The 15,672-nt window shown below is 37.3% G+C and overlaps 3 protein-coding genes across 4 annotated transcripts in view; 1 reads left to right on the plus strand and 2 right to left on the minus strand.

Moving 5' to 3' along the window:
* Positions 1-3,678, minus strand: part of LOC107705543 (TFIIH basal transcription factor complex helicase XPB subunit-like) — a 22,472-nt gene extending 18,794 nt beyond the window's left edge. Inside the window, exons 1-8 of one of the 2 annotated variants that reach the window (XM_016508858.1) lie at positions 3,525-3,678; positions 2,939-3,107; positions 2,849-2,879; positions 2,350-2,586; positions 2,072-2,121; positions 1,069-1,204; positions 786-953; positions 389-593 (exon numbers count right to left, since the gene is read on the minus strand). In XM_016508858.1, the coding sequence (XP_016364344.1) occupies positions 389-593; positions 786-953; positions 1,069-1,204; positions 2,072-2,121; positions 2,350-2,586; positions 2,849-2,879; positions 2,939-3,107; positions 3,525-3,552 (1,024 nt within the window). In that variant the 5' untranslated portion in view covers positions 3,553-3,678. Of the gene's footprint in view, positions 1-388; positions 594-785; positions 954-1,068; positions 1,205-2,071; positions 2,122-2,349; positions 2,587-2,848; positions 2,880-2,907; positions 3,108-3,524 lie in introns of both variants that reach the window. The other variant, XM_016508857.1, reaches the window with a different exon arrangement.
* A 1,547-nt stretch (positions 3,679-5,225) lies between these two features.
* Positions 5,226-10,222, minus strand: LOC107705488 (ribosome biogenesis protein wdr12). Its single transcript, XM_016508799.1, has 12 exons — positions 10,073-10,222; positions 9,744-9,838; positions 9,355-9,449; positions 8,505-8,611; positions 8,292-8,407; positions 7,984-8,138; positions 7,261-7,306; positions 7,033-7,115; positions 6,804-6,944; positions 5,615-5,720; positions 5,393-5,525; positions 5,226-5,307 (listed from the first exon to the last, which is right to left on the minus strand). The coding sequence occupies exons 1-12, from the start codon at positions 10,111-10,113 to the stop codon at positions 5,226-5,228; spliced, it is 1,200 nt and encodes a 399-aa protein (XP_016364285.1). The 5' UTR covers positions 10,114-10,222.
* Positions 10,223-12,624: 2,402 nt separating this feature from the next.
* On the plus strand, positions 12,625-14,598 carry LOC107705564 (transcription factor 23-like). The gene is made up of 3 exons (XM_016508885.1): positions 12,625-12,676; positions 13,947-14,225; positions 14,424-14,598. Exons 1-3 carry the CDS (start codon positions 12,641-12,643, stop codon positions 14,529-14,531), a joined length of 423 nt encoding a protein of 140 aa, XP_016364371.1. The 5' UTR covers positions 12,625-12,640; the 3' UTR covers positions 14,532-14,598.
* Positions 14,599-15,672: the final 1,074 nt, after the last annotated feature.

The following is a 15,672-nucleotide window of genomic DNA, read 5'->3' on the forward strand; positions in this document are numbered from 1 at the left end:
TAATAAAATAAACAAACACAAAATGAAAGTAAAGCGGCAGCCCCTCGCGGACGACTGCCGCACACAAAACACAAAATAAACTCCAGGCCTGGTCCTCTCTCGTCCGACACTGTCGTCACTCCTCCTTTATCCTTCCGGAGCTCCTCTGTGAGACTCGAGACCGGTGAGTGGTGCAGGTGTCGCTCATTATCAATTACTCCACCGGCCTCGCTCCGTTCCCACGGTTCTCGGCCCCGCCCCCACTCGTCACAATCATTATTACATATTCCAAAGTCTTGTCTGTTTTGTTGGCTGTGGATGCACAGCCCCCTACATTCCAGGACTAGGCATCAATGGCTTCTGGGAAGAAATGGCTCAAACACTGTACATATGTTGAGAGACTGTTTACCACAAGGCAGTACGATGACTCCAGATCGAGCTCTGCCGTTCCCAAACATCTTCCTCAGACTCTTTTCCTGATATGGTCTCAGCACAGCGGTGGGCTTCAGGTCCATGTTGATGTCTGGGTTCACCGTGTCGTTACGGAAGTCATACTCAGCCAGGAGGGGATACTCCAACTGAATGCAACGTTTCTGAAGCTCCTCTATCATTTCCTAATAAGGGCAAGCACAAATATAAAGAATGAATAAGACTAATATGCATGAAGTCTTCACTGAATGCTCTAATCTAAAGGATAGCCAACACAAACCGTTTAAACTCAACCAAGCCTGTCAGAGGAACAGTCAAGGTAAATGAACCTTTAATACACAATGAAGTAACATTCTCATTCAAGCGCAGACACACACCTGACGGATCTCGAATGACACTGTTTGTGTCTCATCCTCCTCCTCCTCCTCTTTATCCATCTGTTCGTAGTAACTGAAGATGTCCTCTGGCACTTGATTTCCTGTGCGCTGCCCATCTGAAGGCTGGGAGGTGGATGGACCACCATTGTCCTGCTGAGACTTTGAGATCTAGACAGGACGACACAACAGGTTTTGGTAACAGATATGAGCCTTTTGCTCCACTGGGAATGTTTTAATGTCATTATGTTTACACCCAAGCAACATGTTTTGTGCTCATACTCACTGCTGGTTTACTAGAGATGGTCTCAGTGATGAGCTCAGTCTCCTCACCCTCAGCAGACCGAAGACGACAGTCCCGAATCACAGAGTCCTGTAAGAGCCTCTGAATGACATCAGGGAAAGCACTCTCCACAAAGTACCTGTTCTCAACACACACACACACACAAAAACTTAACCATCTGCACTATCAATGGCATGTGATTGTTGCACAGTCAAGTTTTTAAGGACTTTTTAAGGAAAATTTGTGGTCAGTAAAAAAAAAAAATGTAATACCAGAAATTAATACTTTTAACATACAAGCCAAGGATGCATTAAATCGATTAAAAGTGACAGACATTTACAATGTTACAAAAATATTGATGATCAAATGAATGATGTGTTTTTAACTTTCCATTCATTAAATAATCCTGAGAAAAAAAATAGTTTCCAAAAATATTAAGCAGCAAAATGTTTTTCAACATTGATAATAATAAGTGTTAAAAATTAGCATATTAGAATGTTTTCTCAAGGATCATATGACACTGAAGACTGAAAAAATAGCATTCAAAAAAAGTTATTTTAAATTCGAATTATATTTCAATATTACTGTTTTTACTGTATTTTTGATCAAATAAATGCAGCCTTGGTGAGCATGACACTCCTTTCGAACACTTAAAAAATCTTAATGACCACAAACTTTCGAACGGTAGTCCAAAATAAACAATTACATTTCACAATTGACGATTCAGAATCAAGCGCATCCAATCTTACAATTCAAAACTAATAGTTCACATCCAAGTTCAAGTGAATCCAAAGAGTATCCCCAGTCAAACAACACCCGACTTCCTCTTATCTAAATACTATCAGCTGTGCTCAAAATGCCACCCACTGTCCAATAATAAACTGACATCTAAATCATTCAATAGACTGTATATATAATATTCAATCTACAACGTGCTCTTACGCAACTCATTTTCTAACCTTTCTTTAGTAAGAAGTTACTAAAAATCTGTGCAAAATGAACTGACCTGTTGTGCTTCAGGACTAGTTTGACTTTCCCGTAGCTCACTGTGCACAACTGCAGGAGAAGATAGAGTAAATTAGTGGCTTTGTTACATAGAAATTTAAAAAATCATTTTTATATTACATTTATGCATTTACCAGATGCTTTTATCCTAAGCGACTCACAAAAGAGCAGCAAAGCAATTAGAGCCAACAATAGTCGTAATAATAGTCATGCATTGGTTTAAGAGTGTGGATGGGTCCCACAAGGTTCATACAGACTTCACTGCCAGCTCACACACACCTTAATAAACTGCACTATGCCGTCTGGCACAGAGGTCTTGCTGAGTTTCTGCAGGTACTCTATGATGTCAGAGGTCTGCAGGCCGACGCTCACAGCGGCGTATAGAGAATAAGCTGTCAGCTTGTACTCGTGCACATGGGTAGGTCTGCACACCGGCTCTGATATGGCCACCAGGAAGTCCTGAGCATATTTATACACGGGAGAGAAAGCCTCTAGGAAGATGTGACCATCTGGAGCCTAGAGAGTCAAACATAGGGATAATGATAGTTCAACTTTAGATCTAGGCAAGTTAAGATTATAACAAATATAGCTTTCTGTAAAGCACTAAAGACGGTATATTTGAAGCAAAATATAGGTCCTGAGACATCTCTACACCAAGTGATAAATTATTATTTAGGCAATAAAACAAAACAAAAAAATCTCAAATTCTCCCTTTTCGTTCCCATGTCACTTGGTCAAAAATCAAAACTTGGCAAGGATCAAGGATCTACAGTCTTACCACCCATAGGGGCCGGGAAGAGTGATCATTCCTAATAAATCAAGGATCTTTAGTCTTACCACCCATAGGGGCCGGGAAGTGTGGTCATTCTTGAGAAGCATCTGTAGTCTGTAGTCTTTGGCTCCATACTCATCCAGTTTAGTGCTGGATTCATCCACCTGCTTCCCAGCAGCTGCTGGAACAGCCTCCTGAGACTCACTGCCCATCACCTCTTCATCATCCTCTTCCTCATCATAATAACGTTTCTTGGACTTTTTATCTAAAGTGAACAAACAACCATTTCAGCTATTTAGACTAGTGATGATCAATCCTGCTACTGGAGATCTGGTTTTAGTTTAAACCTTGTCTGTGAGTTCCAAAAAGAACCTGAAGACCTCGCTGGGTCAGGCGTCTTTAGTGATAATGTAAGTTAACAGCATTTAGAAACAATATCTGAATCTACACTTAACTCCCTGTGAAAAATGTACATTTGAACATACTTTATAAAGAGTGCCTATTACTTAATGCCTAGAATGCTTAAGTGTGACCTGGAATGCAATGTTTTTTGACATAATTTTCATTACATTTCATTTCAGTGCTTTCTTGATCCCTTTGGGAATCAAGTACATCTTTATATGTAATTTCATAATTACATAATGTAATTTCTATTTAAAAATGCATACTTCATCCATCTTACCTCGATCACTCTTATCTTTCTTTCCCATGGTGTCAGCCCTAGAAAACACTCCCCTATTGTGAATTCAGTGATGGTTAATCACACTTTAATAACAAAAACGCAGGAGGATTTATTGAGACGCCACCGCTCTCACGACCATGTCCAGATCAGAACGCGCTTTCTCTACGGATAAAACGCTTGAGAAATGTAAAGCAGCCCACAACAGTAGCGCCACCTGCCGGCTGGATGTGCAGGCGCGCAAACGTCACTGACTGCTATCAAAAAACTGTCCAATAACAACTGACTAAAATATTCGAACTGTGGTGAAATAAAACGCCGTCGCCATTTTAAATGTCATTTAGAATTTATTTCACTTTAATACAGTCCAAAGATCAGCATTATTTGGAAAAGTATAATATTTAATGACAGGGCGTTATGTGTATTAAAACTACAGAATACTTCAGTTTACCAATTTACCACACAACTAACCAATTTAACAAATGTATCATTTTATAATATTTGTTATATATGAAAAGGCAACAGACTAAAGCCTGACACATGACTGGTTTCAGACGCTGTATTGGGAATATGATGCCAGTTTAATGTTGTACATCTTTATATTTAGTGTTTTTAGCATTTTAATTAAAATTGTTAATATTAGTACATGTAAACAATTTTCGGACTTATTGGTAATTTGTTGAGGGCCCCTGGTTGAGAACCAATGCTGTGTACTATGGATAAATATGGACACTTTCAAAATGAACATATTCCAGGCATTTCACCATAAACAATTGTTAGTCGCGCAAACCAACAACTCATTTTTTGTGACTATAGAAATTGATAGTCGGAAGCAAGCGCTATTCATATTTTAGGGAGAAGAGACACTGCCATTCTAGACTGCATTTTATCGGACAAACACTTGCCCCTAACTTCAGTCATCAATACTGTTTTTATTTCCCAAATTTTGAAAAATTGTCTGAGCATGCTAGCACTTTGATAGCCTCAAAGCTAACCGATGTAAACTAAAAGCCTGTTCACATAAACATTCTTTTGTTTCATATTAGCAACGTGCTAAAACATGTTAGCAGTGTTAAATCATGCTAGAAACATGATAGCAACCTGCTAAGTTATGCTACCAGTGTGATAAATCATGCTATAAAACATGCTACCTATGAGATAAAACATGCTAGCAGTGTGTTAAATCATGCTATCATCCCATCTTTTTTAAATTTTTGGAACTATTTTAAACTTTCAGGCTAGGCTTTCCCAAGCCAACATCAAAGTTTGTCTACAAACTTTACTATCTAGCTCAAAACAAAATGTTTATCACACAAAGTATTCATCTTGGTGTGAACAACCTATGTGATTTCTTGGGGTATTTAACAGTGCTAATAAAACAGACAAATATTTGTATGGTTTATCGTACCCCATTCTCTGTCCAGTCAACGCACAGAACTTTGTCTTCATGGGCAGCAAGATCATAGAGTGGAGCTTTACAGCTGTAAAGAAGAAACCAGGACTGTTAGGGACAGATATGCGGGAACAGGATGGTTTTGGGTTATAATGTATCTGTAAGCCAACATCAAAGTTTGTCTACAAACTTTACTATCTAGCTCAAAATAAAATGTTTATCACACAAAGTATTCATCTTGGTGTGAACAACCTATGTGATTTCTTTGGGTATTTAACAGTGCTAATAAAACAGACAAATATTTGTATGGTTTATCGTACCCCATTCTCTGTCCAGTCAACGCACAGAACTTTGTCTTCATGGGCAGCAAGATCATAGAGTGGAGCTTTACAGCTGTAAAGAAGAAACCAGGACTGTTAGGGACAGATATGCGGGAACAGGATGGTTTTGGGTTATAATGTATCTGTAAGTCACACACCTCCTTGTGTCCCACAGTTTGACCACATTATCTAGAGATCCTGACACAAGCTGATGCTCGTGCGATGGAGACCACCTGACCGCTGTCACCCAACCGTTATGGGACGTCAGAGACAGGAGAACTAGAGAGCCGTCTGGGAAAAAAAAAAAAGAGAGAGATATGAGCAATTAAAATAACTGTTTGGATGAGAGGGCATCATTATATGGGATCTCTGATAGTCACCTTTAGATCTTGGGTCCCATAGACGCACATGTCTGTCGGTGCTGCCCGAGGCCAGACGGCGACACAGTGGAGAGTATGAGATAGAGTTGAAAACCTTACTGCCCGTCTGCAATACAAGAACATCGGTCTGTAAATCCAGCAGTCCTTAAAGGTAATGTGTACATATTTTTCATTTCTTAAAATACTTTCTCCTGACCCAACTTAATAAGCAGAGACTAGTAGTAGCAAACGGAAAACATGGTGGTGCTTTTAACATATTGCTGTATAAATGAGCATCCCGATCAGCCCAACAGACCAATGGCTCAACCAGTGGTGTATGATTAAGATGGAACTTTCTGTTTGTCTGTTTGGGAAACATGTCTGAAAACAGACGTTATTTTATGCTTGGTGACACAAGTGGTGCAAAATTAAACGCTTTACTTGTCCAGAATCCCCCATCCATCATAATAATTATAAAAAAAAAAATAATAATAATAATAATGATTATTATTGTATTTATTATAAATAAGCAAAAAAAACAACAACTTAGTTATAGGTAAAAATAAGTATAAACTGCCATTTATAAATAATAATACATAATTTATAAAATACATATATAACTTCAATATGTTTTATAAATTGTTATTTATAAACATCAGCATTTATTATTATCAATATTCATTATTTATAAATAGCTATTTATAAACTTTATATAACTTTACTTATGCTCTCTTGTCCATATCTGTGAAATACAGCCACTAGAGAACTAAAAATGTTAATTTTATGTTTTACGTTTACATTTAGTCGTTTAGCAGACGCTTTTATCCAAAGCGACTTACAAATATGAGGACAATAGAAACAATCAAAACCAACAAAAGGGCAATAATATGTAAGTGCTGTGACAAGTCTCGGTTAGCCTAATGCGATTACACATTGCAAGGTTTTTTTTTATAATAAAGTAATAAAAAAATATATATATTTTTTATAATAAAGTAGATAGAATAGAAAAAGAATAGGGAACGCTAGCGTTAGAGGGTCTTTTTTTTTTTTTTTTTTTTTAAAGAAGACAAGTAGTAAGAATAGAAATAGAATAGAGAGTGTAAGTTTTAGAGGGTCAGGGTTTTTTTAAGGAAGTTTATATGAAAAGCAAAAAAAATAATTACAATCACTTTCAAATAAAAAACAAACGGATCTAACTGGTGTCACTCACTAGTGTACTCTTCTGCTCGCCAGTCTCTGCATCCCATAGACGGATGGTGTGATCCCATGATGCACTGCAGAGCTCCTCAGCATCCACCCAGAGCACAGAGGACACTGCCTCATTATGACCAGAGAAAGTCATGAGGGGAGTCTAAAGCAGAATAACAAGCATTTATAAAACTGAAAAGCATTAATTAATAACAAGAGTCTCTGTGTCATGAGGATGCATAGACACTAACCCGTGTGAGCCCCATCTGCTCTGTTTTCTGTTTTTTGCGTGGCCTGTTGGGTTCCTCGATCTCATCCTCTTCCACTGTTGGCACTGAGGACAACAACAATACAAGTCAGTTTTTTTTTTTAATGTATTATCTTACATCATTTCATTGTTTCCTTTTTTGAACTTGAATGTTTATCTTGTCTTTTTGAATTAAACATCTCACAGAACGAAGGTTCCAAAGAAAACATACCTGCTGACCATATCTTAAGCATTTTGTCCCATGAGCCACTGCAAAACTGAAGAGAAAACAAAACATGAGACACACATATGTAGAGTAAATCAAATGCATGACGTTATTTTTGGTTAATATTATCATCATCACCGGTATTACCTTTAAAAATAAAAACTAAAATATGCATACACTACCGTTCAAAAGTTTCGTGTTGGTAAGAAATTGTTTTATGTTTTTGAAAGAAGTCTCTTATGCTCACCAAGGCTGCATTTATTTGATCAAAAATACAGTGAAAACAGTAATATTGTAAAATATTATTTCATTTTAAAATAACTGTTTTTTAAAACATATTTTAAAATGTAATTTATTCCTGTGATTTCTGTGATGGCAATGCAGCCATTACTCTTCAGTGTCACATGATCCTTCAGAAATGATTCTAATATGCTGATTTTGTGCTCGAGAAACATTTCTGATTAGTATGAATGTTGAAAACAGTTGCTGCTTAATATTTCTGTGGTAACAGTTACACATTTTTTTCAGTAGTCTTTAATTAATTGAAAGTTTAAATAAACCGCAACTATTTGAAATAGAGATCTTTTGTGACATTACAAATATCTTTACTGTCACTTTTGATTAATGCATCCTTGCTGAATATTAATTTCTTAAAAAAAAAAAATCTTCTAGTACATAATACAGGGAAGACAAACTGACAAAAAAAAAGACTAGCAACAACACACAAACCTTCGTCCTAGTGGGGTCGACGGCAACTGTGTCTACACTTCCTGCGTGTCCACGGCAACAGTGTCGGGCCTCCACTTTGTTCCGTTCGGAATTCCACTCCCACAACATGATTGTTTGATCCAGAGATGCGGTCAGGAGCAGAGAGCTCAGACCATCTAGAAGGCACAGAAGCATCAAACACAGGTAGAACTGACAGAAATCTCATGCATCATTAACTCTCAGATTCATACATTCAAATACATATTAGGCATCTCATACTGGTGATCTATTAAATTAATGCACTAATGATCCAGTTTGAAGATTCTCACCTCGCTTCATCCAGGCTACATCCTTCACAACATCAGTGTGTCCAGCCACAGTCATCACAGCCTTCCCTTCCATAGACCAAATCCGTGCAGTCTTATCATAAGAGCCTGTGAGGATCCTGGGATTCGGCCAGAGGAACGAGTTTAATAGATCAGCCACAAATCTGTCCAAGCAAATCAAATTTTGACTTCGGTTTAGTTTCGCATGAAACGCACCATTCAGAATCTGCCTCCACCGAGCTGATCCAGTCATCATGCATGATACACTCCTCCGGCTGTGGGGCTGTGAACTTCTCGACATATTCTATTTCCACCACTTCTTCCTGTTAACACACACACACACACACAACACAGATGAGCATGTAACCAAACCTGCAAATATATTTTTGCAAGTTCTCATAGCAGTTTAACTGTTAAAAACAGCTTGAAAAGGCTAAACAATTACACCAATTCATATGGATTATTTTTACAGTGTCATTTTTTTACTTTTTGAAGATTTTGTTTGCATGGACTTTCAATGGATAGATAAAAATGATGAGAGAATATTAAAACGGTAATATTGTAAAATATTACTACAATCTGAAATAACGTTTTTCTTTTGTAATACATTTTTTAAATGTAATTTATTCCTGTGATTTATTTAGGGATCTTCAGTATCACATGATCATACAGAAATCATTCTAATATGCTGATTTGATGCTCAAGAAATATTTAATCTAGTATTGAAAACGGTTGTCCTGCTTAATATTTTTATATCCGTTTTACTTTTTTTTTCAGGATTTTTGATGAAGAGACAGTTCAAAGAAACATTTATTTGGAAATAGAAATTTGAGCTCCAAAGATAAACAGACGTTTTATGAGGGTGACTAAATTATGACAGAATTTTCATTTTTGGTTTAACTATCCATTTAAATTCAGTCTCAAATAGTTTGACTGAAATGATACTTTACTGTCAAGAAATCTGATTTGTGCTTGTAATTTTTGTGCGCAAAATATGTATCACAGGGCCAGTGAACAGACTGTATAGACGTGTGCTTGCGAGATTAAATTAAATGCACTGCCATACCGTTGAGATGTTCTCTTTCTCCATGTGACTGGCCAGTGAAGTGCGGAGAAACTGACCTCGAACCAGGAAATCAAACTCGACATGTTTGTGTCCATCTGTAAAAAGACACACAAGTGATGTGAATCTAATCTAAGAAAACTACAAGGAAAATACAGTCAGGGGCTGTATTACAGAAACATCCTACCTGTTTTGTAACCATGGCTATTTCACTTTGGACATTTTCAATAATTATGACAGGAAGTTTCTGTAATACAGTCTATGATCCTTAAATCGGTTAGCGTCTTATTAATAGATTCCACACAATTTTTGGAAAATGACTTTTAGGAAGTCCTGCAGCATAACAAGGTGAAAACACGTGATTAAAATAACCGCATGGTAAACAAGCTGACCATTCTTGGCTTCCAGCAGCTTGTTGATGACACCACTGAGATCCGCCACCTCAGAGGCAGCAGGGATGGAGAACGGAACATCATCTATCAGATACCTACAGAGAAGAGCATGAGGAGAACATCTTCCATCACGTACAAACACAGCCTACATCTATTTCACTTAAAAACCGTTAAATACCCAGATAATTCTGAGCATAGCTTATAAAGAAGCTATTTTCGCTATATGAACAACACTATGAATACTACCAAGCAAAAATCAACTGGATATCTCTTATCTAGCTAAGCTAAACGTTTCAGCTATTTGTATTATGCACATCAAATATACTCACTTTTTGTTTTCGGTGAAGAACCGGGCCTGTACCTGCGACATTTTATCTTGTTAGACTGTAACTATTTAGAAAACACATCTGATCCGTGGAGAACTTCACTCTGTACGGAGACACTTTGCCACCATGTGGTTCCCCCAATGCTTGCGGGTGGGAGACATGAGAGTCGATCACAGAGCAATCGATGGTCGACAAGTGCGCTTGCAACTGTTCATGTCTGACTTGAGCTCCATACTGTACTACTAAAGTTTCTGTGGATTTTTTTTTAGTGAGAAGACGGTATAAATGTTGTAAAGTATGTTTGATTCAATGTAAATCCATATAAAATAACACAACGAGATGCTGCACAATGGAAATATTTTTTTCAATTTTTCTAAACTAAACTAGGCTATACAGGGAGCCCCCTAAAGGGGTCATATGATGCGATTTCAGTTTTTCCTTTCTCTTTGGAGTGTTACAAGTTTTCGTTGTGAAACAACAAAGTTTCGTTTGGCCTTCCAAAAGAGGACACGACTAGAAGTCAGTGGTTAAGTTGTATTTACAACACTGTTCCAGAACAGTTCAACCCAATAATGGGTTTTATTGTTTTTGAATCATCGCTCCGGCCTGACAGGGCATCATCACAATATGGTAAGGGGCGTAACATTTCCGTCACACGCTTGAGGTATTCGGCCAATCATAACGCACTGGATAGCTTTCCAATCACAGCACACCTCGCTTTTCAGACTGATGAGCTTTGTAAAAATCGACGCGTTTCAGAAAGGCGGGGCATAGAGGAGAAACAATAATGTACAGTATGTGGAAAATAATGTTTTTTTAACCTTAAACCGCATAAACACATTTCATTACACCAAATACACCAAATAATGTTCTTTTTAGCAACATCATATGACCCCTTTAAGGTTAAAAGTAACAATTGATTCGTATACAAGTTCATATTATACCATTTTTATAATAGCGCTATATCTATACATTTTTATTAATTATACTAAAAAAGAGTAATTATGAATAAAAAATATAATAAATGTAATTTTTGAAAAATTCTCCTCTCTACCGTACAATTTTCTTGCTAGTTTATGGACACTGAATGTATTTTCTGAGGTTATGAGACAGTGTTTTCAAGCTGCTGTCTTTCCGCTGTTGAAACACTCATTGAGTGATTACATGAGACACTATACAGTACATTAAGTAAGTTGTAGTCTATCTTTCATAGTCTATCTTTTACATACCCTCGGATGTTCATTCATGCGGTTAAAACTATTAGCTCAATGTTAAAAACAAAGCTTAGTGTTTAGCCTCTTTTTTGGCCCAAGAATGTATATTGATTTTTGGGTGAAATGCGACCTGGACATGCTCTGCCAGGATTTCCCTCATGCTCTCTACGGAAGAAAATAACATTTCAATGTAAATACGTATATATGTATACATTTCTGTATATATCTCGAGCTATGAAAGAACAACCTCTGATCAATAACGTTTCCTTTTGGGAAGTATATTTGAATATTATAGCACAGACTAAAGACGCAACTAATCACTAGAAATTCTGAATCCATAGTTCAATAAATTGCGCAAGTACAGAGGATCTTTGTTCCATTTTCCTGCGTTCTTTTCAAATATGTGATGTCTTGTCAGCCAGTAGCCGTTAAACAGCACATGTGATATGTATTTATTCTTTTTAAAAAGCCATGTCCTTCTACTTCCTGTTGTTGTGCTCTTGTACATCACAGTTCCGAACAGCAATATTTCATGTTTACGCACAACATCACATCTCTTTATCCAGACATCCTTGACAAACATGTCCCAAGCAGTCTGATCAACACCCATCAAGTTGACAGCCAACATAGTAACTTTGCATTGTTTAGGTCACGTCGTCCCAGCAGGCTGAGGGGTCAAGGTTGTGTCTGCTGTGGGTCCGCAGCTGCGAGAGGCCTCTCTGTTTTTCCCAAGACTCTCCGCTGTTGCAGACCTGCCTGGGGACACCATGCAACTCTCCTGAGTCTGCTCCCTTGGCAGTGAGCACCCGTGGGAGGCAGTTTGAGAGATAACGTACCGCTTAAAGATCCCCACATTACCTCACCAGATAAGGCAGAGGGAGGGGATGGAGCCGAGCGGGGTGGACATTGGGCCTTTGGGTGGAGGAGAGGGCCGAACCCCTTCAAGCATTTCGAAGGAAACGCTCAAATGCTGTCATTTACACACTGTTTCGGTGGTCTGGCCGGTGGTTCTCATGGCAGAGCGAGCGCTGGAAGAGGATGTGGCACTGGAGAGAAGAGAGATAGGAAGAAAGATTGTGCGGACACAGAGATGGACACAACCATGCATGAAACAGGGAACACATCGAGAGCCAAAGAAGTGGGTGAGTGAAGGAAGAAGTGGATGAAGGGGTTTGCGCTCAAAAGGATTTAAACCGTTTGGTTATGAAGAGAAATAAGACATCATGAGTTGGGTTTTATTGTGTATCAACATGCGCATCAAAAGTGAATATCGTGGCTTTTCACAAATTAGTTCCAAATTACTTCAGTACAGAATGTTGAATTTTTTTTGTATTAACAGAGATGGACACAACCATGCATGAAACAGGGAACACATCGAGAGCCAAAGAAGTGGGTGAGTGAAGGAAGAAGTGGATGAAGTGGTTTGCGCTCAAAAGGATTTAAACCGTTTGGTTATGAAGAGAAATAAGACATCATGAGTTGGGTTTTATTGTGTATCAACATGCGCATCAAAAGTGAATATCGTGGCTTTTCACAAATTAGTTCCAAATTACTTCAGTACAGAATGTTGAATTTTTTTTGTATTAATAAATAAATATTATTATAAATAAATATTAACAAATAAAAATGAAAAATAAATTATAAATAATATTATTAAATAAATATTATTTCGAAAACTATTACAAATATATATTTTAAAAAAAACTTTGTATTATACTAAAATTTTCTGAAATATTTAATTTCAACTTTTCTGATAATATAATTTATAATGAAAAGTTTGTATTACAATAAAAAAGGCAAAATAAAAGCTTTTTCATCAGTGGTCCGTAACAGATTTCAAACCCACTTTAGATTATATTTAAATACTATGTACTAATGTTAAAATTAATCTTTTGATACACTAAAAATGTGTAGAAGCAATTTTGTCTCAGAAATAGCTACATTTCACAAAACATTACAAAGAAACACCAAGTAACATAAATTAAACATGAAATTTTAAAGTAGAAAAACTAATTATAACTAAGTAAACTAATTAAAAACTAGTATTTTGTTGTAAAATGTAATCCATTAATCTTTATTTTATTTACAACTTTGAAAGAACATTTTTCAAAGTGTACAATGCATTTATGTTGTAGACAAAGGTATTTACATTGTACTTGTATTTTAAAAATACATTCATATAATTACGGCTGTAATTAATTTAAGTAAATGCATCTGTAATTACACTGTTGACCCCTTAACCACCCTTAAACTTACCCATACCACTAAACCCGTGCCTAACCTACCCGTATTCCACATCAGTAGCAGCAAAAGTGTTTTGCAATCCCATATGAACACAATAAATACATCGTACCTAACAATTATTCTTTTTTGGATAGCATTTATTTTACATGCATGTTCCTTGTGTACACTAATTACAATAACTGGATAATAACTAGGTACTAACCCTGAACCGGAACTTAACCCATGTAGCTGCCTTATACTACAGTACTTTCTTTCGTAAGTACATGTACTGTAAAATAAAGTGTAACCATTTTTTCATATAACTAGTATAGTTTGATACAACTAGTAATTGAAGATACCTAATATAAAATGGGACCCACCTCTAAAGACTCACAAGACATGGTAAGAAGTTTTCGCTCATTCCTTTTTGATTGTCTTAGGTAAGGTCTGAACCGACAACTCCATCCAGAGCATGTAAGACCCAAAACTCTCCTGAGAATGCAGCGAGAGAGAGGAGTCGTGTTCGGAACCTTAGACAAGCCTTCCACAGCCTGCAGGCTGCTTTACCCTCCGTCCCTCCCGACACAAAACTCTCCAAGCTGGACGTCCTGGTACTGGCCACCAACTATATCGCCCACCTGACCGAAACCCTGGACCAGGGTGGGATGTTGGGGGACCATACCATCCTGCAGAGAGCAGAGTACCTGCATCCTGTGAAGGTGAATGTTTGTTAATATTAGGTCAATATGTAATGGAGAACACGGTCAGAAATAGCATGTTACATATCGATATATAGTGCTATCTATTTAAAGTTTTACATTATTGTAACATTTTTTCTAGGTTTTCTAAGGGATTCAGTATCTTGTGTATTTAATATATACATGGAGAAATAGTGATGGACTTGTCTTCTTTCACAGAAATGGCCCATGCGTTCTCTTCTGTACTGTGGGAACATAGGAGAGCGACTGACAGGACCACAGATCAGTCAGGAGGCATCTTGCATGCCGAAGGTGAAAGCAGACTAATGGACTGAGAAGACATTTCAGATACTCAGTAATTGTTGGAAAACACTGATGCATGTTAGAAATTGACCTGAGCACTTTTTTTTGTAAATATGATTCCTTTTTTAGTTATGTCTTGAACATACAAATACTACATAATTTTCCTTTTATTTTGATTAAACACTAGTATATAATTGTGTTTATATATTATTCCACATTTATACTGTAGTCGGTTGTGAGAGAAAATATTGTCTGTGGTAATAGACGTCATGACACAGAGACTGCCAATAGAATATTAACCTGTATTTTTGAACCATAAAATGCATATGTGGGTCAAAAACACAGAACATTCACTTTTTTAATTGACTGACAGCTCTCCTGTTCCCATGTTGAGAGAAATTGGGAGTGAGTGCATTGTGTGCGCTGTGTAAACATGATGCTTACTGTATTTAGACCAAATGTGAACATGCATTTACTCATCTCACTCGCACAAAAACAGATTCAGTGTTCCTCAAAATGAATAAAAACAGTGAAATGCAAACTCAGAATATGATGCAAACCTGCAATAATTAAATATGTTAAATAACACAAATGTGACCCTGGACCACAAAACCAGTCATAAGGGTCAATTTTTCGAAATTGAGATTTATACATCATCTGAAAAAGAGGACGATATTTGCTTCGTCATGCCTGGAGCTGATCCGTGCTGGTCGCTGAGGAAATTCTTCAACTTCGCGCTGAAGTTGAAGTATGAAACGGAGTCCAGCCCGAGGTCGTCACATGTGGTTGCCGCAGGCATCACAATATGGTAAGAGACGTAACATTTCCGTCACACGCTTGAGGAATTCGGCCAATCACAACGCACTGGATAGCTGGCCAATCAGAGCACACCTCGCTTTTTCAGACCGATGAGCTTTGTAAAAATCGACGCGTTTCAGAAAGGTGGGGCATAGAGGAGAAACAATAATGTACAGTATGTGGAAAATAATGTGTTTTTTGAACCTTAAACCGCATAAACACATTTTATGATCACCAAATACACCAAATAATTTTCTTTTTAGCAGCATCATATGCCCCCTTTAAGACTGGTTTTGTGGTCCAGGGTCACAAATATCCTTTATGTATTTAATCCCATTTTATCAATCAATGTCTTTGCTGCTGACCT

The sequence above is a fragment of the Sinocyclocheilus rhinocerous genome, unplaced genomic scaffold (assembly GCF_001515625.1).
Source record: "Sinocyclocheilus rhinocerous isolate Xijiao unplaced genomic scaffold, SAMN03320098_v1.1 scaffold504, whole genome shotgun sequence".
NCBI classification, from domain to species: domain Eukaryota; kingdom Metazoa; phylum Chordata; class Actinopteri; order Cypriniformes; family Cyprinidae; genus Sinocyclocheilus; species Sinocyclocheilus rhinocerous.

Coding starts and splice junctions, on each gene's coding strand:
- LOC107705488 (XM_016508799.1), bottom strand. CDS start 10,113: ATGTCGCAGGTACAGGCCCGGTTCTTCACCGAAAACAAAAA. Junction 9,450..9,743: donor GCTGCTGGAAGCCAAGAATG/GTCAGCTTGTTT, acceptor GTCTTTTTACAG/ATGGACACAAACATGTCGAG. Junction 7,116..7,260: donor GCTTAAGATATGGTCAGCAG/GTATGTTTTCTT, acceptor TGTTGTCCTCAG/TGCCAACAGTGGAAGAGGAT.
- LOC107705564 (XM_016508885.1), top strand. CDS start 12,641: ATGAAACAGGGAACACATCGAGAGCCAAAGAAGTGG. Junction 12,677..13,946: donor ATCGAGAGCCAAAGAAGTGG/GTGAGTGAAGGA, acceptor TGATTGTCTTAG/GTAAGGTCTGAACCGACAAC. Junction 14,226..14,423: donor AGTACCTGCATCCTGTGAAG/GTGAATGTTTGT, acceptor CTTCTTTCACAG/AAATGGCCCATGCGTTCTCT.